Genomic DNA, 27,706 nt, shown 5'->3' on the forward strand with positions numbered 1-27,706 from the left:
TTCAATTCCCGCCTCGGGCGACTGACTCTGTGGAGTTTGCATATTCTCCCCATGTCTGCATGGGTTTCCGGAGGAGAAAGTGAGGTCTGCAGATGCTGGAGATCAGAGCTGGAAATGTGTTGCTGGAAAGGCGCAGCAGGTCAGGCAGCATCCAGGGAACAGGGGAATCAACGTTTCGGGCATAAGCCCTTCTTCAGGGCTTCCTCCAGGCATGGGTTTCCTCCAGGCGCTCCGGTTTCCTCCCACAGTCCAAAAATGTGCAGGTTAGGTGAATTGGCCATGCTAAATTGTCTGTAGTGTTAGGTGAAGGGGTAAATGTAGGAGAATGGGTCTGCGTGGTTTGCGCTTCGGAGGGTCGGTGTGGACTTGTTGGACCGAAGGGCTTGTTTCCACACTGTAACTAATCTAATCTCACTCGTGCTATAGGGAAGGAAATTTGCCATTCACACCTGGTAAAGCCTACATGTGATTCCAGACCTCCAGCATTGTGCTTGTCATTTAAACACACACTTCATTGACATTTGCTTTACTTACTCATTGACACTTAGGTAAAGTCAAGAAATGCCGCCTCTTTTATTTTTCTGTTTTCCTTGTGATCTATGTGCCATGCATTTTCATGACTTCTCAAACTGATGTACAAATCACATGAAAGAATAAAGGAAAAGAAAAAATCAGTTCCAGGCGCTAGCTTACGAAGAACACAAATAAACCACGAGACAGAATTCAAACTTTAATTGTTTACTTGGATGTATTTCAACTACAAGTTAAACTATCCACAGCTAATGTACGTTACCTATATATTATTCTGTCAAAACGTAAAATCTTTTCCATAGAACAGATATGCAGTGTTTGGTCAAAGTCACTTTGATTGCAGCCTTCTTAGTAATTAATTTAGTTACTCTTCCTTTAAGTTGCAATCAGATCACTCGAGCATTTCAGGCTTAAAAACAGTTCATGGGGGTGAAGGAGAGGACTGGCAAATTTTTGCTTGATCACCTTTGATATATGGTAGTTTCTGGAATGTTATTTGAACACCTTGCAACACTACCAATCTGCCAGGTGTAGGCTTTTGCTTGCAACTCTTGACCATCCGTTTAGCTTGATCATGCTAACCTTCTTGGTTTGTAAATGAGCACATATGCTGACCATTTGTTCTGCCAATACAATCCATTATCCAACAGTATTGTAGAGCATGGTGAATAAATTGGTCAACTTTTTTATTGAGCAGCAGATTGTATTTCAGTCTTATTAATCAAAGTGGTTAAGTAGTTTGTACTTTAGATGGATCTTGAGAACAATCCGTTACGATGGCAGAGGATATTTTGACAATGTTCTGTATAATGGCATAGGGTTGAGTTGTAATTTTACAACAAGATATCTTTTGGGAAATAGTGATTATAGTATGACTGAAGTATTAGACTGAAATGAAATTGAATACACAGGTATGAGAGTGAGTTGGCTAAGGTAGAATGGAAAATTACACTGAAAACCCATGGTGGTGGGTAATGATGTTTAAATAAGTATTTCATAGTTCTCAATGAATCAATATTACACAAGAAAAGACATTCACCTGTGGCTAACTACAGAGTTAAAAAATAGTATGCCAATGAAATAAGAAGCTTAAAATATTGCCAGGAGGAGTGGTGAGTCTAAGGACTAGGAAGTTTTAGGCAGCACCAAAAGATGACCAAAAAGCTGAGAAGGTCAAAAACAGGACATGAGAGTAAACTGGCCAAATATAAAGTTTCAGAATTTCAGATTTCAAATGTGTAGTAAGTGCGAAGGTAGCAAAGTTAATCTTTAGTCCCTTAGACAAAGACTGGTGAAAGTAAAATGAGAAATAAGTAAAAAGATGGAGATGCTAAACAAAAGCTTGTGTTTCTTTTCAAAGTAGAAGACATCAGTAATATCTCAGTGGTGAACCAATTGCCTAATGAGAGTGAACAACTTACAGTTCTCTGTATTGGTAAAGAAGTAGTCATTGAGAAAATACTGGGAATGAAAGTTGACAAATTTCTTAGACTTTTCTGTCTTCACCTGTAGAGTTCTAAAAGAGATGGTTGTAAAAGTAGATGATGTACTGAGCTTCATCTTCCAAAACTTCCTTGGTTCTGAAAAGCCTTAGTGAATTAGAATATGGCATCATAATTCAAGAAAAGAATGGGAGAAAGGAAATGAGGAACTGAAGACCATTTGTCTGTTATCAGTTATTGGGAGCATGCTGAATTAAGGAAGGGGTGGTAGTGTGTTTTTCGTCTTTTGTTCATCCACAGGATGTAACCTCGGTAGCTGCGTCATCATTTATTGTCCATCCTAAACTGTCCTTGAGGAGGTGGTGGTGAGCTGTCTTCTTGAACTGTAGCAGTTCATATAGTATAGCTGCTATGACAATGCTGTTAATAAGTCAGTTCCAGGATTCTGGCCCAGTAACAGTGAAAAATTGGTGTTGTAGTTCCAATTCAGGGCGGTGTGTGGTTTGGAGAGGATTGTGCATGTCAGAGTAGTCCCATGGATATGCTACCCTTTTCCTTTGAGGTGATAGAAATTGTGGGTTTAGAAACTGCTGCCGGAGAAGCATTGGTGAGTTGTTGCAGTGTGTCTTATAGATGCTGTGCACTGCCATGGCTATGTTGATGCTGGATCGAGTTCCAATCAAATGAGCTGCTTTGACCTGGAGTAGCTGCTTTACTGTTGTTGAAGCTGCACTAATCCAGCTAAATGGGAAGTATTCCAGTCTACTCCTGCATAGTACCTTGCAGTTGGACAAATTTTGGGAGTTGTGGAGTCAGAAAGTGACTTACTTGCAGCTGAATTAAAGGAGTCCAGCATCGCTTCCCACAGAGCTCTAGGGTGTACCTTATCAGGTCCTGGGGATTTATCCACCTTTATGCGTTTTAAGCCATTCAGCACCACCTTGTCTGTAATATGGACATCTTTCAAGATGTCACATCTATTTCTCCACATTCTATATCCTCCTTGTCCTTCTCTACAGTAAACACTGATACAAAATACTTGTTTAGGATCTCCCCCATCTCCAACACTCCACACACAGTCTGCCTTGCTGATCTTTGAGGGGTCCTATTCTCTCCCTAGTTACCCTTTTGTCCTTAATATATTTATAAAATCTCTTTGGATTCTCCTTAACCCTATTTGCCAAAGCTATCTCATGTCCCCTTTTTGCTCTCTTGATTTCCCCCTTAAGTATACATCTACTGCCATTATACTCTTTTAAGGATTCAATTGATCTCTGCAGTATATACCTGAAATATGCTTCCTTGTTTTCCTTGATGAAAACCTATATTTCTCTAGTTAACCAGTGCAGATCATTGAGTCTAGGAGTTGGGGTGTCATGTTGTGGCTGTACAGGACTTTGGTTAGGTCACTTTTGGAATATTGTGTGCAATTCTAGACTCCCTCCTATCGGGAGGATGTTGTGAAACTTGAAAGATTTCAGAAAAGATTTACAAGGATATTGCCAGGGTTGGAGGGTTTGAGCTTTAGGAAGAGGCTGAATATGCTGGGGTTATTTCCCTGGAGTGTCTGAAGCTGAGGGGTGACCTTAGCGGTTGATAAGATTATGAGGGGCTTGGATAGAATAAACAGAAAAGGTCTGTTCTCTTGGGTGGGGGAGTCCAGAACTAGAGGGCATAGGTTTAGGGTGAAAGGGGAAAGATTTAAAAAGCACCTAAGGGACAACTTTTTCAAACAGAGGGTGGTTTGTCTATGAAATGAGCTGCTGGAGGAAGTGGTGGATTAAGATATTTTCAAGGTGTAACTACCAGAATGGATATTGGGGAGCCATTGAATATTGTACATTTTAGATTTTCAACATTATTTTACAAGGCCATATGAAAGATTGTTGCACAAGTTACGGTATTGTGGTGTTAATAATTTATTAGCATGTATAGAGGTTGTTTAAGAGCCAGAAAAGTGGGTAGGAATACTTTTTTTTATGGTTAGAACTGGAATGCCCTTAGGGGTAACACAAGGACAATTAATTTTAAAATATTAAGTCAGTATTAAAATGCAAGTATAAAGATGATAACTGGGTGTGCAAGTAAACAGTGAAGAGAATGTAGGATGTGCTTTAAGCAAGTTATGTTTACAGGCAAAAAAAGTGGCAGATGGAATACAATGTGGAGAATTGAAAGGTTCATATCTTGAGAAGAATTGAAAAACCCTTCATATGATGAGCGACTATTAAATGTTGATATTCGCATGGATTATGTGTGTTTGTAGTAAGAAAACTCGGTCAGCATTTTCTTTATTCTTGTATGGGGTATGGGCATTGCTAGGAAGGCTGGTGTTTGTTGCCCGTCCATAGTTGCCCTTGAACTGATTGGTTTGATTGGCATTTCAGAAGGCAGTTAAGAGTCAGTCACATTGCTGTAGCTCATGAATTATGTGTAGGCAGGCCAGATTAGAATGACAGATTTCCATTCCTAAAGAACGTTCGTGAATCAGATTCTTTTTATGAAAGATAACTGTGGTACGTGGTTATCATTAGATGAGCATTTTGTGTTATTTCCAGATTTTATCGAACTCAAATTCTATCACAAGCAATGATGGGATTTGAACACTAGCCTGAAACTGGAGGACAATTACAGTAGCATCACCATCTCCCACTGCCTCCCCTACATACCAAAATAATCTTTACTTTGTAAGTAAATATGTCTTGTTTCATTTGTCGAAGGATTTTGTGAAACTGCAACCAGAGTGCTGTACAGATTTGGTGTCAGAACCTCTGGAAGGATATAAAGTACATGTTTACGAGAGTTTGCAACTAAGACACACTTAGATTACTTACTAAGGTTGAGATGGTTTTTCTGTCAGAAAAATTTGAGTGGAATCATCCTATAGTCTCTGTAGGTTAGAACAATTGTGAAATAATCGAATTGAAGCATTTACGATTCTGCAACAGCTCAATTGGGCAAGTATGAGATTATGACCTTAACTGGCAAGTCTAGAACAAGAGTGCATAGCTTCGGGATAAGGGAATGAAGATGTGTAGTTTTCTCACTCAAATGTTAGAAATCTTTGAAGTTTCCTAGCCTAGAGTGCTTTGAATGTATGGATGATAAGTATAGGTCAGACTGAAATAGATAGATTTTTTAAATTAAAACAATTGGGTGATTTAGGGAGAGGAGAGGATAGGAAAGTAAATTTGAGGCTATCAATTGGCCATGATCTTATTAAATGGCACAATTATCTTGAGGGTTCATATGACCCACACTACTCCTTATTTTCTTATAACAATAAAACACTGCACCGCATATTGCATTTAGTACTTGTTGTTTTGGTTAGTGTTGCGCAGTTTGAGGTCTGCAGCATAGAAAAGGATTCTTTCGTTGATTAAGCCTGCAGTGACTGGAAACAGCCACCTAACTATTCTAATACTACTTTCTTTTATGCAGATATTTGCTTCTTGGAGACGTAAATTGCTATTTCTAAGTTATCACGTACCAAAGCAGAAAAGCTGAGACGTGCTTTTGGGGAACATTTTTTCAAAAAATGTCTATATATGTCAACAAATCTCTTGCAGCATGCTTGTAGTGATTTGGAAGATATACTAACTTGGAGCATTTAAAATATGACTAGGAATTGTGTGCAATATGCAAGATTTTTAACATGACAGGATGTGTCATGAGATTACATATAATCTGCATAAATCAAAATGACTATAGTTGGATTGTATTCATGTACAAAAGTAATGAGATGTTATGCCTGCATTGTGCCAGCTTCCGTTTCCCTTGTTTTTCAGTTCTCGGCTTTTGTTTCTTGTAATGCTGCTATTTGTGTTGGATAATAACCCTTTACAATGCATAAAGACATTTTGTTTCATAATTCTTAAGTTTTTTAAATTGCTTAATTGCGCTGGAAGTTTTTTCTGAGTTATGCTAAGGAGAGGGTTGATTATAATGTGTTTTGAAAGTATTCAGTAAGGTACAAAGGAAGAGCTGTGGTATTTACATGACTATTATATGCCAATTCTGCTTTAGGTATGCAACTGGTGGTAAATTATGCTGCTGTTAAAGTTAAGGTATGAACTGCTTGAGATATTATCATTTCTGCACTGTTCCCAAATTGGGGAGAATTAAGGGTATTGTGTGTATTTTAAAGCCAATTATCATACATCATGGAATATAAATTGACCGAGTATATAAGATGAACCCATTTTTCGAGCACCAAAATTCATGTTTAGGCTTATGTTCAGCATGCAAGTCTGAGAGCCCCTTTTCTGCTAAGCAACCCTATATTTTCAGTAGGGGTTGATCTTCGTTTTCACTTCAGAAATGCATGTTTAGCTCACATTTATATGTAATGTGTGATCAAGCAGGTGACGTGCAGTGTTGTCAGAAAGATGCATGAGTTTCCAATAGAAGCCCGCGCTGGGCCGACCATGTGTATTGAGTGACAAATAACAATCACCTTTCTCGGGAGAAAAAACTCTAAAGTAGTTGCAAGCTCGAAGTCGTGAGATTTGTTAACTTTCCTAATGAAAAGCTTTTGCCTGAAACATCGATTCTCCTCTTTTCGGATGCTCCCTGACCTGCTCTACTTTTCCAGCACCCCACTCTCGATTCTGATCTCCAGCATTTGCAATCCTCACTTTCTCTCAGATTTGTTAACTTGTCAGGCAGGGAGGGAATTCTGTATTGGTGAAAAACTGCTGCAAGTGGGAAGGAATCTGTCATGAAGAGGCTGTCCAAGCCAAATGCACCAGTGACCTGCCATTGGTCAGCTCTGAAGAAGCATTCATCAGAATGTCTATTTGAAAATTGTCAGAATGGTGACATCATTTCCTGAAATTAACTGCATAGAAATGTGCTTAAATAGACCAAATCAAACCCAGAGTCCAGTGAAGGTTTCAGAGCAATTTGCAGTTTGTATAGCAAAAATATTTTGATTGAAGACTTAAGATCACTCAAAAGTTAACAAAAGATTTGCCAAATTTGCTAGTTCTAGCTATTTGTTAACAGACAGTGCAAAGACACAAGTCTCCATTATGTCACATTGGCGACATGGGTAAAATACTCAACAATGAACTGTGCAGTGGAAACATGTGATGGCAATTTGTTTGAAAAGCATAGGACATGATAAGGTGGGGTTCACAGTGGTACACTCCTGCATGGTTGAAAGAACAAATGCCCATCATAATTTTCGAACACAAAGCAATGTCAAAAATCATGTTTCATGACAATTTTGTCCTTGGCTGTGATAATGGTTCCATGAGAATGGAATGAAGTCATGGGATGACCGTTTGTGTACCAGACATCTTTATAGCCCACATAAATAGTTTCTCATCTGTTTGACCAATGAGATCAAGAGCTGCTTGTGAAGGAAGACCACTTACATCATAGTTATGCCAGAGGGTTTACCTTTGGATGTGTCCTGCAGTAAGCTATTCAAGGATTATGTTCATGCTGAAGGAGATAGATGGACAGATGATGTTCTAAATTAATCTTTACAGAGTGAAAATATTCACTTTGCTGCCTTGATGTTTTGTTCTGTCATCAAATTGTTGCATGCTCTTAATGCACAGACTGTTGTCAGACTCTTCAAAAAATTTAAAACCTCAGAGTTAGTGGATAGAGAGTGAGACCTGTTCTAGTCTAGCGAGATCCTAATGATACCACAAAGTGACTCAATGAATTTGATGAACCCTTTATTTCGGATGCCAAGGATGTTAAATTTTAAGTTCTTTAAGTATTTTGATCATGGTTAAGGATATCCTTGTAGAATTAATTCGTGCACTGAAGTATGTGGCATTAATTTAATTTGAATTACTGGTTTTATTTTTATTAGCATATTTCAAAATGGTGACGACCTACGTCCAGACCAGCAACCATATAAGCCGACTTCCACTTTTAGAAGAATCTTTCAAGGTTTCAAAAGGTTGTCTCATATCCCATGATTTATAATATTTTAATGTTAACAAAAACACTCCTAACCTGTTGTCTCTTAGCAACTAACATTAAATACAACAAGGTAGTCAGCAGCCTGCACGATTGCATTAAGTATTAACTTGTGAAAATCTTAGGTAACTGATCACTTGGCTCATTTAGGTGTCAGTTTTTGCTTGGTGGTAGCACTCTTGTATTTGAGTCAGATGACTTGAGATTCCAAGATCCACTCCAGGGAGTTGATTGTCCAGTGCAATACTGAGGATATATATCCTCTAAGGCTGGAATTGATCATATTTTTCAAGATCAGTTTTTGTATTCATTTTTTGTAATTTCTTATTTGTACATGTCTAGCCATGCTGTTCAGTTTTTACTTGCATGTTAGAGTCCGAGATGTACAGCACAGAAACAGACCCTTTGGTCCAACCCTTCCATGCCGATCAGATATCCCACCTGCCAACACCCGGCCCATATCTCTCCAAACCCTTCCTATTCATATACCCATCAGAAGCCTTTTAAATGTTGTAATCGTACTAGCCTGCACCACTTCCTCTGGCGGCTCATTTTATACACGTACCACCTTCTGCATGAAACAGTTGCCCCTTAGGTCCCTTTTATATCTTTCCCCTCTCACCCTAAACCTATGCTCTCTAGTTCTGGACTTCCCAACCCGAGGGAAAAGACTTTGTCTATTTATCCTATCCATGCCCCGAAGATTTTATAAACCTCTATAAGGGTCCAACTCCCTCAGCCTCCAACTCCCAAATTGTTTTATGTTGTTATACTTTGAGTTTGTCAACAATATGATATTGTAAAGAGTGTACAAAAACTCAAGTAAAAGTGTGCATGGCAGAATAGTCAATTGACAGGATATTTGATACAATTTCAGCATAACTAGTTACTTTTATTATTTTGGAACTGAAGTGGCCAGTCTTGTAGTCAGATTTGAGCAATATGATATGCATAGGGAAAGAGAAACAAAAGGATTTCTTATATGCAGTTTTGTTCTCTATGCCTAAGGAAAGGATATGCTTGTCTTAGAGAGTGCAATGAAAGCTCATTAAATTGATTCCTGGGGTGAGCGAATTGCTCTGAGAGAAGATTGACTGGAACACTATCAAGTTTTGAAGAATGAGAGATGATCTCTTTGAAATTTCTGCAAATGCTTCACAGGTAAATGTTGTAAGATTGTTTCCTGGTTTGATTCAACCCTTGCCATTCCGTTTTGCTTATTGACTCTTGTACAGTGTGAGCCATTAGTGAGTGAGATTTGTATATATTGTTGGAAAATTTAACAGCAAAGCAGTTTTTATCCCAAAGTAATGTTTACTGTTGTGTAGTCTTTCAAAAAGTTACATTTTCAAAACGTTCAATGGGAACAGAAGATACCAAGTAATGTGAGAGATATTAAAGAAGGGACGCTTGAAGAAGTAAGTATTGAGAAAACTTTTGAAAGTGAGAGAAACAGTGGTAAAGAAAGTGGTTAGGGCAGTGAATTTCAGAACATTGTTTTTGCTGAAAGCTGTGTAACCTGATAGGAGAGAGACATTTACGAGGGTAGGAAGCATGCAGGATGATTTCTGGGTTATAGACAATGGAGGATTTAAAGATATGAATGAAGTGTTTTGTTTGTAGGTGGGTTATTGGAGACCTGTGTGAAGCTCATAGGAGAAACAATTCCTGAGGTATCCAAACAGTTATGGTGCCATGTAGTCTCCCTGCCTCCAAGCCAGCAGACACGGGTTCAAGTCTCACCTGTTTCAGAGAAGTGTCATTGATATTTTGAACAAGTTGATAAGAAGATCTGAAAAAAAACCAGAATGTCTGCCTTACTGAGGTTGAGGTAAGACCAGAAAAGGGCAGTGTTTCAGCTGTGGAAGTAGATTTTGGTGGTGCAATCTGAGAATTAAATATCACAAATTAGGATACGAATTATCTTTGCCATCCAGCACAGCTCCAAAATGCTGGATAATTTAGCTAAGGAGAGCATTGTGATTTTTTTGGGGGTGGTTGACCAGATTTGAAGTCTTTTGTGCAAATATTAAGCTTTTCTGGAAAATTGTACTCTGAAAATGTATTTGCATCTCTTTTGCCTTTGTATTCACAACAATTAATGCTTTCTGATTCATTTATTTCATAATGTTGTTTTGTATGTTCCAAATTCCCATCCTTACTCCCCTCAAATTCTAAATCTTGACCTTGCTTCAAAATAAAGAAAAATGAATTAAACAGTATATTTTTTGTGTGTGTGTCTGGGAGAAAAAGAGCAGATAAAATCCTTTGAGCATATTGCATCATGTTATTTCAGTGCTTATTAATTGACCAATTTCAATTTAATAGAATTCAGATCCAAAATTATTTAATTTAAATTTAGAGTTTTTAACATATAGTAATCAACAAATAGTATACAATTATATTGTGTACTCCTCTCATGCCAGAATTATCCATGAAGACATCATTATGTGAAGGTCAATCCAAAAGCAAAAAACAAGTTCACAGCCACCAGTACTGCAGCTAAACCACCATCATGAACCTACAGTATCAATCAGAGAGAATTGAATCAGTCAAGGCAATTCAGGAAAGTTCAAAGTAAAAACAACTAGTAGATACAGCTAACTGCTATTAAACTCTGATGTAGGGCTTATGCCCGAAACATTGATTTTCCTGCTCCTCGGATGCTGCCTGACCTACTGTGCTTTTCTAGCACTACAATCTTGACTCTCATCTCCAGTATCTGCAGTCCTCACTTTGTCCGTTCTGTAAAATATGTTTTACACTCAATGACCTTTGAAAGAGCAACTCAATAATTGAGATATGTGTTGAAATTTTCATCATCATTGTGGACATTTCCATCATTAATTTCTCGGCATTCACTCAGGATATGGAATAAAATTAAGGTTTGCTCATGTAAACTCTCAAACAAAGGTGCTAGGCTTGGAATATTATGTAACACAAACTCAGGAGCATAAAAGATAACTTTGGTGAAATGTGACAAGCAAAACTGAAAAAAGAGAGAATTGTAAAGCAGCCCAGTCTGATAATATTGAATAACTCAGTGCAAGAAACTGTATCGAGGTAAATGTGAAGATGCAAGGTTTTACTTTCAATCTTGTCGGGATTGCTCGATCTGAACGAATACTGCAGTTAGGATACATCAATTATATTGTCTGTGGGCTTGGACTAAACTTTGTGTAACATAACTGTTCCACTTTGTTATTGGATTCTTTAATATTTCTCCAGGACTCTTCCTCAATCACTACTGAAGGATAAAAGCCAGTATCTTTCCTTCCTACTTATGTCCCTGTTAGTGATCATGATTGGATTAGACTGTTTCTCTCCTTGTCTTTAAAATGTCCTGATCCTTCGAGGATAGGACTCCACAGATCTTCAGCTCCTGACTCAAAGATGATCCAATTTTTAAAAAATTGCTGGTTGCAGCTACAATATTTTCCATATTTATGTTTGTTGAGATTGCGAGAAGAGCAGCTCACAGTTATGTATCATATGTAAGATGATAAAATGTCAGAATATGCTGTATAAAGAGCATCAACAAAGAAATGTTTTCAGCAAGCTGCATGATGAAGAAAGTTAATAGTTAATAAAGGTAACCAAAAGCTTAGTTTTTAAAACTTGAGGGTGGGAATCATAAAGCTCAAGGCTTAACTTGTTGGAGCAGTGAAAAGTGGTATGAGTTAATTTTTTTAAAAATTGGATCATCTTTGAGTCAGGAGCTGAAGATCCGTGGAGTCCTATCCTCGAAGGATCAGGACATTTTAAAGACAAGGAGAGAAACAGTCTAATCCAATCATGATCACTAACAGGGACATAAGTAGGAAGGAAAGATACTGGCTTTTATCCTTCAGTAGTGATTGAGGAAGAGTCCTGGAGAAAAATTAAAGAATCCAATAACAAAGCATTTTTCCTAAAGAGAATAAATGAAATTCTTGTGAAATAGTTCCAACATTTAGGATATTTTTGCGTTTCATCTTGACTTTTCAGGAAGATTGTAACCATGGAGAACGGAATTGCTATTGAAAAATAGTCTGAGTATTTGAAAATATTCTAATGTCAGAAATGCACAATGTTTGACTTCTGATTACATCGAGGCATCTAGGACGAGAGTTCTTAAAGAGAATGAGGCATACTTCTTGAAATATTTGCTTTAACTCCAAGATCCCCACATAATAATTGGCTGGTAGGTGTTTGAGGTGGCCATGTCATGTTGTGTCCAGCAAACAGCAAGAGTTTGTTCCAGAAAAATGTGATTTGTGGAAGGAATTGCCTGCTGCTGCCTAATTTGCGGAACTGTAAAATTGATCTTGCCTGGTGCAGGGTGATCTTTGCTCTTTCCAAATTTTCTAGAAGTGCCCCAGAAATTCCAAGGTTTTACTAAAAGTGGAAATTCAACAAACTTGAGAAATTAATTATCCTTCAGGGACAAATGTCAGAAAAATCTGCAATTCTTTGGAATGGATGGAGAAAAGAGTGACAAAACTGACCAGACTGATTTTAGTGTCATGATTGCTTCCAATTTGAGAGGAAAGTTATAAGAAGCCTACAAGGCATTTGAAAAGTACGTAAATTCTTTAGTGATATCGATCAGGCAAAGCTACTTTAAAGAATATTCAATTAATGCGAAAAGACAAAAGAAAACATAAATCTAGAATAAATATAGGAAACAGCAATCTATCAAGTAAAGTTAAAACATTTGTATTGTCCGAAGTATATCGTGGTATTAAAGGAGTTAGCTGACTGGCCACCATAATCAAACTCACATCACATTCTTTGCACAATGCCTATTCCATAAAGAAACAACCTTTGACCCATGTTTGGGAGCTTTTCAGATAATACCAGAAAATTCTGAACCAAGTGTAGTTCATGCCATGCTTATCAGCTGGAAATATTTAGAGTATTGGGAAACACTTATTTAAGGGTGAGGAATGATGTGACCCAGTAACTGATATTTTGATATTAGGCACAGACAAAATCTTAAGTGATTAGGCATATATAGAATGATGGAAGGTGGATTAAGCGGTAAATGATTGTAGGTCTAGTGTCAGAAAGTGAATCCTTATACTGTAGCTGTGCATGACTACTCAATCTTCTGCCTTGGAGGGTATGTACAGTTTTGGATGGATTTTGTAGGCTGACCAGCATTGAACTGTGTAAACTCTACATAACCAACAATACTGGAGTGAAACTTGAACCAGAGATTTGCTTGTATAGTGGCAGGAGCTTACCATCTAAGCGACTCACGTTAAGTCTAGAAAGTACTTTTAAGAAAGAAAAGAGCTATAAACCCCTGCAGCAGCAATGAAATAAATATTGCTCTTTTTCATATGCAAGTTATGGATGTACCTAATAAGACCACAAATCAGTGTCATGTATACTTGTACAAAACCAGTAAAACCGACAATAATAATAAGCAACTCTGGAAAAAGAAAGTGAAAATTTATATAAATGCACAAGAACTCAGTCAAAATTTGTGAAGAGAAAAGTTAGGGCACTCCCAAACTGTGTGGGGGACTTCTCTTTTCTGTTTGTGAATACTGGCTGAGAAGCTGTGAATTTATAATACCTTCTGTTTTTATGTCACATTCAGAATATTCAAAAGAAAATCAAATCGCTAAAGGAGAGATTGATTAGAAAAGAATGATACGGCAACATCATGAGACAGTAGGGATGTAATGGAAAGAACAACCTGATTTTTCCAGAATGATGATGCGGAGGCAACCAATAGACCTGATAATATAATCCATTTTTCAGCAAAAAAACAGCCTATAAGATGAGAAAGTAGCGTTAACCATGAAAAACTCAGTCAATAACTGTTAAATATTATGAAAAATCAGTAATAAAAGCAATTGCATTCTATATCCGTATGAGATATTAGTGAAATGAATTCTTACTACTTAAACTTAATGTCAAAGCTATTCCTGCATGGCACAGAAAACTGAATTCCTCTGTTCATGGAGGGCTAATCCCAACCCTATAGAACCTTTCTTTGCCTGGCTTATGTCTGAATCCATTCCCAGCCATATAGTTGACTCTTCGTGCATTTGGACTTTCAGGAATTGGCTATGAATGTTGATTAGTGAATGCCACTTGTACCAAAGGAACAAATAAAATAATTTTCAAACTGGGTGTCTGTGGTAGGGGAAGATGAGGCTTCGTGTTGGAAAGGTCTTCAGTTTTTGACGCTTTAATCATTTATACCAGGTAATTTGATGCACTCTTCACCATTATTTTGTGCTTATGATTGACTAAGTTTGAAGGACTGCCTCAAATCGGTTGATAGTTCATGCATTTGAGAAGAACAAGGTGTTAGTTGTAAATTGGTATTGTGGTGAGATAAGTACATCAAATACCAGTGCACGTTTTTATTGCAGTGTATTTTACTGTTAAATATCTGAAATATCTGGTTGAGATAACTATATATGAAGATTTTATTCATAGTATGTAGGATTCCTCAAATCTTACATTTGAATCAAATTTTTCTGTTCTGCTTTGAAAAGGTGCACTTAATATCAAGCTCAGTGTTTATCAACAGCACTGTGTGCCAGATCATTATATTTTGGAGGGCTGTATGCCTAAAACATATTGTCAGAACGTTGGAATAATTATATCTGTAGGAATTTAAAGTCTACCTATTTGATGTAAGAACAAATTACTGCAAATGCTGGAATCTGATAGGAAACAAAAAAAAAAGCTTAAGATCACAGCAGGTCAGGCAGTATCCATGGAGAGAAAGCAAGCTAATGTTTCAATTCTAAAAGACTCTTCAGAGTTGAAGTGATGTGGAAGGGGCTGCATTTATGCAATAGTGGGTCAGAGGGAATGGATCGGAGTGCCTGGGGAGAAAGGATGTTGATAATTCAGATTAAGTAATTGGAATTTGAGTATGTAACCTATTTCCTTTTGTGCAATGTTTAAAAAGAAACTGGGTATTGGAATTCTTCTGGTTATTCATCTGAATGATACATGTGATGAATATATAGTATGTAAGGCAGATATAGTTTGTTGCAATGTATTTTTCAGTTTTCATTTTCAGTGTATATTTTCTAAATAAAAGGTTATTCTTGACTTGTGTAAATTTTGCATCGAAATTTCAAGTTCAAAACAGGTGAATTGGCCAAGCTAAATTGCCCATAGTGTTCAGGGATGTGTAAGTTAGGTGCAGTAGTCAGGGGAAATGTAGAATTATTATAAGATAAAGAAATGGGTCTGGGTGGGATACTCTTCGGAGGGCCAGTGTGGACTTGTTGGGCCAAATGACCTGCTTCCACACTCTAGGAATTCTATGAAATAGCTGTTTAGCCCAATCAGTTCATTTTTGTGTTTATTGTCCACATGGGCTGTAAACTAATCCCATGTTCCAATTTTGCTTCTATAACATGATGGTTTTCTTCTTTCTCAAATATTGATCTGATTTAACCTTAAATGTTCCCATTGTCACTGTTTCAGTCATTCTGAAATGACTGAAATTTTACTAGCGGAGATTTGTGTCTTGAAAAACAATACAAGCAAGACGATCTTTGATTTGTAATGAAATTGCGTCAATGTGACCGTTGATTTGGCTGACAAGGTGAATTGATGGAAAAGTTAAATGATTCAAATGGAAAATATGGCCTGAGGAGTTTATTGATAGCCGCAAATATGTCTGACCGCAAAACGTCTGACCTCTGGATCAAACCTACAGTTTGTCAGATGGTGTTCCACTCATTTTTATTGTGCTATTAAATTGTCCCACTGAATATTTTCTTCTCAGATTATTCAAACGTAGCTTGAATTTGCTTGTGGACTTTTGAAATCAGTGAATTCCTATGAGCTTGATTATCTAACCTTCCAAGTCTTCACATTGGAGAAAGGCAGTGAATTTCACAGGTTGGTTGCAGATTCTCATATTGAGGTTGCAAATTAACTTCTTAACCTACACCATTTTTGCCAAAGTTTGTGTTTCACTTTTCTCAGAAATTGTCACTGGGAAAATTTTTGTTATCATCTTTTTATTCATCGGGGCATGTTTTGTTTCAAGTTCGTACAAAGACCTAATGGTTTCCACAGGGGCAAAAGATTTATTTTAAGTCAGTCATTTAACAATGCCTAATCTACTTTATTTCACTAAAAAAAGAATCGTTTGACTCTATCAGTAATCATATGTTTGCAAAGGGAAATGTGAGTATCGTTTATCAATCGTGCAACAGCATAATGTAGTCTGCTTTTTTCCTTCTGAAATCATCAGCTTGACTTCACAACTTAGAGATAATGTATTTCAGACTGAACCAAAGGTGTAGGGCTTTATAATCCAGCAGTACAGGTGCACAATCCTTTATCCAAAATGCTCAGGACCAGCTGGTTTTCGGAATTCAGAATTTTTAGAATTTCAGAATAAGTGGCAGCTTGATGGTGAAATTTTTAAAAATCTTTCCGAAGAACAGACTTACGGTGAGTAAAGCGGGCCCTGAAACAAAATTGAGGCCCGCCAGTGCTGGGCCGGGCCACCCCCCCCCCCCCCCCCCAACATCGCATCTGAGTGACACACATTGAGTGGATGTGGACTTGAGTTAACTTTGCATGCCAAACAACCTTGTTAATGAGAAAAATCTTCGGACTTCGGAGCATTTTGGGATTTGGATAAAGGGTTGACTACCTGTATTTTTATACCACAGCTTTGTAATATGTAATATTATGTGAAGGTTGAACAAAAGATGAAAAATATGATATATAATGCAGTACTGTATTCTCTTTCAGACTGACTCTATGTTGCTGTTATAACATTTTAAATTATGTAGCTTTCAGTCTAGTTATTTGAAATTCCGTTATTTGTTCTGTGTGAAGATTGTTTTTAAATAAGGATAGTGCAGACAGACAGAAGGGAATTTCATGTGACCACACAAGCACAGATTCTCTTACAAGATAGATGCACACATGATTCTCCCTTACTGGGATACTGAATAATTTTATGCTTATATATGATCATTAATAAATAGGTTGCATTTGTTGCAAGTTTTTACATTAAAGGTAAAATAAGGACTCCACACAGCAATTTATGAAAATATTTGAGCCTGTGTGTGCTTTAGGTGATGCAGATTTAAGTAACTGCAACTTTGAACTACATGAAGACCATTAATGTGATGAGCAGATTAATGAGAGGAATAGCTTAATGAGAGGTATTGTGTTCTGCTCGATCAGTACCTTGCTTAAGATGTGGTTGACTAAGTTTACAAAGTCAACAAGCTATCATTTGGTGAAAACATATTCCAGCAGTTCAAATGCAGAAATTGCTGGAGAAGCTCAGCAGGGACTGACAGCATCTGTGGAGGAAATGCAGTGTTAACAGTTCAAATCCAGTGATTCTTCTTCAGAACCTTCTGAAGAAGGGTCACTGGATCCAAAATTCAATTCTGCTTTCTCTATAAGTCATTTAAACCTGCTGAGATTCTCCATCAGTTTGTTTATTTTTCAGATTTCCAGCATCTGCCGTTCTCAATATATTGTTCTTGTTATATTCTAGCAGTTCAAGACTGTGTAATTGGTATAACATCCAACATGTTCATTCTGTTCTAAAATCAAACATAAACATGCTCAGTTTTATAAAATTAATGCAGGTCATATAGATGCTTGCACAAATAAGACTAAATTTATGATATAAACAAAATTATATGATATAATCATTTACTTATGCACTTTACTATTAATTAAATGGCTTGAAATTTCCAGTATAATCATTAAGAAAAATCAATGTTTTCATTTGATGTTTATTTTGGTTTTGAAGAAAAGGTATACTATAAACAGAACAATGGAATTATTGTATTAATTATTGCTCATGAAATAATGGTGCAACTAAAATATGGAAATCATACAATATATTCTGAGCCTTGACATTCTAAAACCTCAATTGTTAAATTTAAATGAGATATTGAAAACTGATTTTAGTTGGAAGACCATGAGTACAATTTAAGATTACAATTGAGGCTGTAGTTACATTGTAACTAGCAAAACTATTTTGAGCAAATGCATCATACGAGCTCGAAAGTTGTAATGTGAATCTGAGGTTTGTCCTAATTTTGGAGTGAAGTTAATGTGAGACTTTTGATTTCCACTATGACTTCAAAATCGCTTCTCACTAATGCTGCAATTGCAATATAAATGCAACCCAAAACTGTCATTTCCTGCAGTGAGAAGCATACTTTTCACATTAACATACATTGTGTACAGGAATGCTAACAAAATGAGTATCCTGAGGCAAAAAGATTATGTGGGAGAATGATATAAAATGATCCATGATATCATTAGATACTCTTTTTAAAAAAAAAATTTGCAATGACCCATTGGCAAGAATACACATAACTGACTTTTTGGGAAGCATATCACAGGCTATCTGTTCGATCTGCACAAGCACTGAGATTAAATAATCTTGCCTTCAGCAATTATAATTTTTTGATCAACATAGTAATGTTACTTTTCTGTGATATGTTGCACTGACATTTGTTGGATATTTATGCCATTTTTCATAAATTTCCTTACAATCTCAACTGACTTGGTCAGATTTAAGCTCACAACTCCATCTTTTTAAACTGACATACATCATGATGGTGTTATTAACAATCCAGAAAATGATGAATACATATATTCAGAAGAATACACACCATTAGACTTTTCTGCAGGTAATTGTACATATACTTTGTCATTTTCATCCAAATGTAAGATAGCTGTTCCTGAAGCATGGTCAACATATTGTGGTGTATACTCATCATACGTGTACATTACAGGTTCTTCATTTTTATATAATGCCACCCAAACATTTGTTTCCTTAACATGTACATGATAAAAAAATTGGTAGATACCAGGTATTTCACATGTGAAAATTCCCTTTGATGAATCATAGTTGTTATTTGAATTGGTCAGTATCTTGTCAAACACTATTGGTTGCCCTTTGGGAGGAAATGGCTGAGAGAGAATGGCTGTAAATGCTGGAACAGGACTCACCACGCCACCTGAATCAATGTAACCATTATAACCTGCATATTTTCCTTTTGGTATAATAATTTCTCCTGGTGGGCCTGCTGGACCAGGAGCTCCTGGAATGCCTGGTGGACCAATTGCTCCTTTTGGTCCAGGTGGACCACTTGGCCCCTTTATGACTTTTGCATTAAATTTACTTGGAGGACCTGGTGGTCCTGGAACTCCAGGATCTCCCTTCACTCCTGGGTGTCCTGGAGAACCTGGAGACCCGGTTAGACCTACTGAACCAGGTAATCCAGGATGTCCTTTCTCTCCAGGTTTACCTGGAGGCCCTTGTGGTCCTTGAGGACCTTGAGGACCTGCGTTCCCTGGTTTGCCACGTGGCCCAACAGGTCCTTTATCTCCTTTTTCTCCAGGTGGACCTTGTGCTCCTTTTTTACCCTCCTCACCTGGCTTTCCTGGAGGCCCAGATTTTCCTTGCTCCCCTTTTGACCCTTGCTCACCCTTTGGGCCAGAAGGCCCTTCTGGACCCTTTAGTCCTGGATGGCCTTTCTCTCCTGGTGCACCAACATTACCTGGTGGACCTTTTGGGCCTTTTGGACCTGGTGACCCTGATGGTCCTACAGGACCGCGAGGTCCAGGTTCTCCAGCTGATCCTTTCTCTCCTTTACTTCCAGGCTTTCCAGTCAATCCAGGAGAACCTGGGTGTCCTTTGAGTCCTGGAAGACCTGGCTTTCCAACACCTGGCAACCCAGGTGAACCTGGCAAACCTTGCAGACCAGGGTGACCCTTCATTCCAGGAACTCCTCGTGGTCCCTGTATTCCAGGCTTCCCAATTCCATCTTTACCAGGTGGTCCTGGTGGACCATCATGGCCTGGTTTACCTGGATGTCCAGGAGGCCCTTGTGATCCCTTTTCACCTTTGTCTCCTGATTCACCTTTGTGACCTGGGGGTCCTTTGTGTCCTTTACCTTCTGGACCAGGTGGTCCTTGCGGACCACGTGGTCCCGGAGCACCTTTATCACCAGGACGACCTGGAATTCCAACCCCTTTATCTCCTTTTGGTCCGGGTAGACCAGGGTATCCAGGGTCCCCTTTTCTTCCAGGAAATCCAAGTGTTCCTGGAGGACCTGGTGGTCCTTTAGCCCCTGGCTTCCCAATAACAGATAACCCAGCTGGTCCGGGAGGTCCGCTAGGTCCTGGAGGTCCTCTTGGTCCTTGCATCCCCTGAGATCCCTTATCCCCTTTTCGGCCAGGAGATCCTGGCACGCCTGGCTTTCCTGGTTCTCCTGGGCCACCTGGTTTTCCAATAGCTGATAGTCCTTGTGGTCCGGGTGGTCCAGGCTTACCAGGGTGACCTGGCAGCCCAAACCCTGGCTTTCCTGGGTATCCTGGTGGACCAATTGGTCCTGGTAATCCAGGTGGACCCGGTGGGCCTGGTTCTCCATAATGTTCTTCTGTTAAAAATAAATAAATGTCATTTCAGGTTATTGTATTAGAATGCAGTTTGTATTCACCATATGTTGTATTCCAACAAGAATTGAATTCTATTGTTGTATCTTTGTAATTGTCTATCTGTGCTATGCAAAATGGCATTCTTCTCCTGAGGTAATGTAATGAGGAAAAAAAAAAATGTTCTGTTCCCTTTTTGATATTTAAGGCTGGTGAAATAGTATTTCACATTTAATCATTATAAAGCACAGGGGTATCTGATGACATGATCATGTTAGGATGTAAGTAGGTAAAAACAATGACTGCAGATGCTGGAAACCAGATTCTGGATTAGTGGTGCTGGAAGAGCACAGCTGTTCAGGCAGCATCCGAGGAGCAGTAAAATCGACTTTTTGGGCAAAAGCCCTTCATCAGGAATACCTTTGCATTCCTGATGAAGGGCTTTTGCCCGAAACATTGATTTTACTGCTCCTCGGATGCTGCCTGAACTGCTGTGCTCTTCCAGCACCACTAATCCAGAATTAGGATATAAGTATCCTGATTATATTAAGACATATTTAATTTTGGGAAGGAAAGAATTGAAGTCATCTGTCAGTAACCCTGGTGGACATTAATGGCTCGGGTGGGGAGTGGTTTTCCTGTCTTCACAGTATCGGGGTGCATCTGAGTCAGGAAATGTGGCCAGTCAACTGCTTGGAAGTTGGGGGGACAGGAATTATGGGTGAGTAGGAGAGGTGAGGTGCCTGCATCCCTAGAAAGGAAAACAATGTTCTTCTAGCCTCTTTTGTAAGGGAACAAGTATATATGTTTATGTATATGTGTTTTTTTTTCCATGGATAGTCCAAGTCTTGATGTATGTGTGGAACCCAAGTGGTAGTGGTCGTGGGGAGGGACATATGACATTGAGCATATCTCTGCTGTTGAAGCAGCTGGCCTTTCAGCATCTGGGTTGAGGGAATCTTATGGCTTTATTAAGTTATTCTTCAATTGCCTTGTTCAGGTCTGGTGAAAACTGACTTTTACACTCAACCAGTATGAGGCTGTGGTACACTGTATTTCAGTTCTGACACTTTTGTGATTTTTCTAGCTGAGCTATGCCAGAATTGAGTTGGGTCTTTTAGCCCCCTTATGATTATTTTGGAAGAGGATTTTATGGGAAGAGAATAGTGGCAAAATCTATACAGTAAGTTAGCTCAGTATTTTAAAATCAGTAAAAGTTCCACTGTATTCAAAGGGATTCAAGTGAAATGAAACTCCTTATTTTAAATCAGGAGACTAATAAGTAAAGTCTCAATTTCAGATCATGCCATTCTGATCACTTTATGACTGACTTGTCTACTCTCTTCCAGCCCTGATTCCATCTGTCTGCCCTTGAAATACTTTTCTTCCCAGACCACTACACCTAGCTGTTTACTGTAATATTGTTGTAAACATTTACACCTATACTCTACAAATAAATTGTTTGACAAAAGGTATTTGTCTTTTTGTTTAATTTCTTTGCAATTTTTTAATGCTGCTTCGTAATTTTAATTAGACTGTTAGTTTTAACAGTTTGCATTTATTTTAAATTACTAATTGTACTCCTACTTTGATATCTCTGATCTTCTGCAAGAAGGTTGTGGTTCCTGAAAGATTGAACATCTTGCTCAAAACACAACTGAAATATAAAGTGGTCAAACATAGATGCTTTTGTCAAAGTGACCAGCAGAGTTCTGACAAGTTTCCAAAATGAAATGAGTGATCAGACCTGTATTCAAAGTTAGTATGTAAAGTAAGGGCATTAAAAATAGCTTTTCATGTTCATGTAGTCTTGGTAGTGTTTTCAAATTCTGCTGTTCTGCATATAGTAATTTCATATGACTTACCTGAAGAAGAGGAGGAGGAAGAAGAGGAAGAAAAATCAGAGTTATTGTTCTCCACAATGTCTTCTAAATCATGGCCATTAGTTTCATCGCCTGTTTTAGTAAAAATAAGACACAGCTGTTTTTGCCACTCTACAGTTTGTTATTTACATTGTAAGTATTGCTTTTCATTACCTTTTTTCTGTCTGCATCACAATTTTTATAGAAAGCGGGTATGAGCACAGTTTTAAAATCTCAGCCTTTGAATGTTTTCAAGAAGGAATTAGACATAGTTGTCAGGGTTAAAGGAATCAAAAGATATGGGGATAAAACAGGATTAGAATGCTGAGCTGGATAATCAACTGTGATCATACTGAATGGCAATGCAGGCTTGAAGGACCATAGGTCCTAATCATGTTTTCTCTCATCACCTTAGGTTAGTCAATAACAGAAATGGTACGGTAATTAATTATGATCCACACATTTGTTTCATGCAACATAAGGGTAAAAAATACATGGCTAACTTGTAGAATTGGCATCACTATTCTGTTGATTTTCTTCAGAAGATGATCTCCTTGAATACTGTCCCTTGATCTGTTGGCCTATTTTGAAAATACAATAATACTTTTTAGTTTGATCATTTATTAATATGCATGATAAAAGCAATGATTCTAATTGAAAATAAAACTTACATCGGCAGCTACTTATGTCTATCATAGATTTTACATATAGGAATTCTAAATATATGTTGTAACTGTTGTCCATCCATTCTAATAGATTTTAAACTAGATATTGAATTATTTTCAATATACATTCCTGAAGTGCAACTCTTCCAAAAATTTGCAATGAGAGAATTTAAACTCAACACTTCGATAAGCAGCGTACGGTCTTTAACTTCGCTTTCATTCATTCACCGTTGTTGAACTTGTAATTTGCATGAGCCAGTAAAGAACAACTTTATTCTACAACAATAAAAGGATTTTTTGCTCACTGCCAGAATTGGAGTGACCATTCTGTTGATTTTCTTCAGAAGATGATCTTCTTGAATATTGTCCCTTCTCCTGTTGACCTGTTTGAGAAATACACAAAGATCTTGATGTATTGACTTTTTAGTTTTAGTATTTTTAATGCAGACTACTTAATATCAGATTCTTAAATTAAAACATAAATTATCTTTTATCCCCAATTTTATCATGAGTTTTATGATGGAAATTTCAAATATATTTGTAACTGTTGTCTATCTAGTCTAATGAATAGATTAATTCAGACATTGAATTATTTTTCGTGACCCTGGAGTGCTAGTCTCCCAACCTGGTGACCAACTCTCAGATTTTTTCCAAGCTGAACTGGTGTGAGATTGCTTTAATCTCTATAGTGGCAGCAATGGTAGACATTGCTAGAGAAATGCAGCAGATCTGGCACCATTTTGGAGAGAAAACTGAATTAACAGTAAGTCTGCTTTCGCTCCACAGATGCTGCCAGACTCTGCTGAGTTTGTTTTTGTTTCCAATTTCCAGCATCTACAGGTCTTTATTATGATAACGAGGCTAGTTGTTCATATGCCTATCCAGTATTATTGCTAATTTTCATAGCAAATACTCATTTATAACTGGGTGGCTGGCCTGCTTGTCCACTTTACTGAAAATTAAAAGCCAGCCATGTAGTGTAATAACTGGATGTACCTGTATGCCAAACTGAAAAAGGATGGTAGTGTCCAGTTTCCAAATCAATAGTGACCCATTTCGGTTTTCACAATCTGGATTAACTGAATCCACTTTCACAGATTGCCATGAGGAGGTTTGAACTCTCAGTATTTAGATTAACAATGCATGGCCCTTGATTCCACATTGCTTATGCACAAATTTACCACTTTTACAGAGAAAATGTCTTTGTCCCATTGTTAAATTTGAAGTGTGCCTGTATTAGGAAAGGACAAATAAAATGACTTGATATTTAATACCTGAATTGGAATGTCCATTCTGTTCATTTTCTTCAGAGGACCTTTGTGAATAATGTCCTTTTGTTTCATGACCTGTTTTTGGAAAGACAAAATTAACCTCGATGAATCTTTTTTTAAATACACTTTGGCTTAAAGTATATTGCAATCAACACATAAAGCTTGAAATACATACTTTCATAGTAGAAAGTTTTAAAAATTCTTATAAACTATAAACCTCACCAGCACCTTTAATAGTCAGGTGTATTACATGGAGACAACAAAAGCTTGGGTCTTTATGAATAATATGTTTAAATTATTGAAATTTAGTTTCTGTGGTTGGAAACAGGTTGGTGTTTCCTGTTAATCAAAGTGATTTACTGATTGTTTTTGGTGAGCAGAAAATAGGGCCAAATGAGGAAAACAAAGTATAATTTCTGTTTTGGTTATTTCAGTGATTCATAGGTTATATTGGCCTCTCAGATCTCATCCAGCAATGTCCTTTCCAATTGGTGGCATCGAGTAACCAAGCTCCTTTTTGCTCACTCACTTTGCAGTTTTCCCTTTATTTCGAGCTTCAGCATTTTATAAAATCATGGATGGTTTACATGTGGTTGCAATTCCAGTTTCATGTATGTACCCCATAACCCTTGACTTCCTTCTCTATCAAAAATATATCTAACTCCGCTTAGAATAAATTCAGTAACCAAGCCACTATTGCTTTTTAGGGAGGAGTATTCCATGGGCTAACAACCTTCTTAGAGAAAAAGTTCCTTACTTGTCTTTTGCCAGAGAGGATTTTGGAAAAAGCTGCTTGCTTGATGTAACATAAAGGTAGATTGGAAGTGTTCAAGGGAATTAACTGTTCTTAAACTGTGTCCCCTGATTCTAGTCCCTCTTAGAAGGGACTGCCCTATGAGCTCTCCTCAGAATTGCAAATGATTCAATATATTCACCTCTTGTTCTTCTAAACTCCCAAGTGAGTTTAACCCCAGTCTGTTCAAATGTTCTTCTTAGGAAAAGTCCTTCATCTCAAATAAGTTGAATGAACCTTTTCAGAACCATTATGAAAACAATTATATCCTTTTCACAGAAGGAAACCAGAAATGTATGCAATACTCCAGACATGATCTGAAGGCCCTGTACAACTACAGCAAATTTCCCTATTCCTATATTTAGTTTTCCTTCCAATAGGTGCTGATATTCTAATTTCCTTCTGAATAGTTGCTGTATACCAGTATACTAATTTTTTGTGATCAGTGTTCTGGAAGTCCTTTTATAGTACCAAGTTCGGCCATCTCTCCATTTGAATAGTATTAAGCTTTTCTATTTTTCTTGCCAAAGTGAACAAATTTGTATTTTTAAGCATTATGCCACATTCTGTCTTGACTTCACTGAGATGGGTTTATTGTACAGAAAATTATGCTAGTTAACTGCAATCTCTCATATTGCTTAATAGGCTGAACTCAAAACTCTGAAATGATCAACTCATACGTGAATTTTACGCAAGTGATTGTTCACAAATAGCCATGTATTTAATCTGGGTAATAAAGTATTTTTTAAGCATGTGTTGACTCTATTCTGTGCTTGTATTATGCTGAATTAGTAAGTCCCATCTGAAACTCTTATAGTTTATACAGTAGGCAAAGCGAGGAGAACATTGTATATGGTTCCCATTGCTAGATGCTGACATCTACTGGAAATTGTTGTGCATTACAAGCATAATGATGAGGCTGGAGTTGATGCCTTTTAGATAGACATTATATTAAAGTTTTCTGAGAAACAAGAATTCAAGTTTTCCCAATTTCGTGGACGACTTTGTATCAAGTTGATAAATATGACTGGAACAAATTGTGATTTTTTTCTCACTGTATAGGACTTTCAAACCAACATGGCTGCAGTTTTCCTCTAATTTATCTAGGTAATAGCACACAAAGTGTACTTCAATGGGTGTGAGGCACATTCAGACGTCCTGAGAGTCTGAAAAAAATGTCAAGTCAATACAAATTATTTATTGGGTGCCACAGTTCATTGAAGGAAGATGTCACAAATCTGGACAAGGAAAGAAAGTATTGCTGGCCATCATCACATGATGCCAGAGAGGATTTTGGAAAAGGCTGCTTGCTCGATGCAAAGGTGAAGGTAGATTGGAAGTGTTCAAGCACAAAATGTTTTGATATAAGAACATGAAGAAGGGAGGCATTAAAGGACATTGAGGAAAGTATAGTTGGTCATGAGGCACCACTGAGAAAACAGTAAAGATGACAATTTATGGGGAATAAACTATTGAGTAGAGAAGACTTCACTTCTCTTCATTTCATATGAAGTTTGATTCATGTCAGATATATCACAACAATTTATTTCCTATTAGCCATTCCTCTTGTTGATAGGTTTAAATTTAAGTAAGTTATTTAGTTTATAGGATTAGCTTTGTTTAGTTTCACCATACATACAAAATAGGTTTAAAACATTTTGACTAAAGTTGGTAATGTTTAAACATTTAATCCTGATGTCTTAGAATAAATAGAACATGTATCAGGAACTAGCAATTAAAATGAAATTGAAAAATACTTTCTGAAACTGCAGGGAAATCCAAGTCATGAAAATAGGGATGTTGCAAACAATTAGCCTATGCATGATTTCTTGTATAAATGAGGATCATAGAAGCAAGTGACATTTTGTTTATGTGGCTATGCACAATTATTCATATTTACATATTGGTCCAAGGCAAAGTTAACTGTTCGTTAAATGATTGGTTAAAGAGAATAGTAAACATTATGGTGTAAGGCTATTTGTATTGTGGCTTGAGTTTTGCTAACGAGTGGAAGCATCTGGGTGGTATGATTATTCTTCCCTTTTTTTTAAAAAGTTATTCAACTAAACTTTTTATTATTTTTGCATGTAGAATTATAGAATCATACGAAGTCCTAGCTGGTTCTCTGCAGTAAAGTGTACCTAGTCTCACCTGTCTGGCTTTTTTCCACATCCCTGCAATTTCTTTCCCTTCAGGTGCTAAACAACATTCTTTTGAAAAACATAATTGAATCTAGTTCGCCAACCCTTGAGGTAGTGCATTCCAAATTCAATTTTAAAACAAGAATTTCCTCATTCCACTTCGGTTTCTCTTGCTAAATACCTTAAATTTGTCTTTTGTATCTTGACTGTGCCACAAGTGAGCATTAAGATGGCAGTATATTCATAATTTCTCAGCTCAAATCTGGCATGATGTGCAAGTTGTTTATTGAGTGACCATGGATCTGTTGTTTTCTATCAGCCCTTTTCTTTGATTTTCTGCTTCCAGGAAATCCAGGAACTACCATCTGCCGAGCAGTAAGAGAAAGAGCAATGCCACAACACTGATCTGGCGCTTGTAGCCACTTGTTCAGATGTCAGCGTTGAATACATTTTAGGGGCTAGTGTAGAGTTAGGATCAACACCAGTTGAGTCATTGAGCCTGTGCGAGCTGCTGCCATGCTGGGAGAAAGGATAGATTGTGTGCTGGCTCTATTAAGAGAATCTCAATGAAGTGATGTGCAGGAGAAAAATTAACAGGATACATGCCAAGCTGGTGGATGCATTGATTTACATTCCAGAGAGCCTCCTTTCACCAA

General features: G+C 37.5%; 2 protein-coding genes across 8 annotated transcripts in view; one reads left to right on the forward strand and one right to left on the reverse strand.

The window, feature by feature from the left end:
* Window positions 1-27,706, forward strand: part of nt5dc1 (5'-nucleotidase domain containing 1) — a 568,470-nt gene that overhangs the window by 86,550 nt on the left and 454,214 nt on the right. The gene's annotated exons all lie outside the window — the stretch shown is intronic.
* LOC122548586 (uncharacterized) overlaps window positions 18,471-27,706 on the reverse strand; it is a 56,674-nt gene continuing 47,438 nt past the window's right edge. The window contains exons 8-12 of the mRNA XM_087975790.1: window positions 24,120-24,191; window positions 23,151-23,228; window positions 22,684-22,761; window positions 22,184-22,273; window positions 18,471-20,323 (exon numbers count right to left, since the gene is read on the reverse strand). Coding sequence (XP_087831916.1) covers window positions 18,489-20,323; window positions 22,184-22,273; window positions 22,684-22,761; window positions 23,151-23,228; window positions 24,120-24,191 — 2,153 coding nt within the window. The 3' untranslated portion in view covers window positions 18,471-18,488. The remainder of the gene's footprint in view (window positions 20,324-22,183; window positions 22,274-22,683; window positions 22,762-23,150; window positions 23,229-24,119; window positions 24,192-27,706) is intronic.

Source organism: Chiloscyllium plagiosum, unplaced genomic scaffold, assembly GCF_037043375.1.
Source record: "Chiloscyllium plagiosum isolate Xiang-an unplaced genomic scaffold, Cpla_swu_hap1 HiC_scaffold_3, whole genome shotgun sequence".
NCBI classification, from domain to species: domain Eukaryota; kingdom Metazoa; phylum Chordata; class Chondrichthyes; order Orectolobiformes; family Hemiscylliidae; genus Chiloscyllium; species Chiloscyllium plagiosum.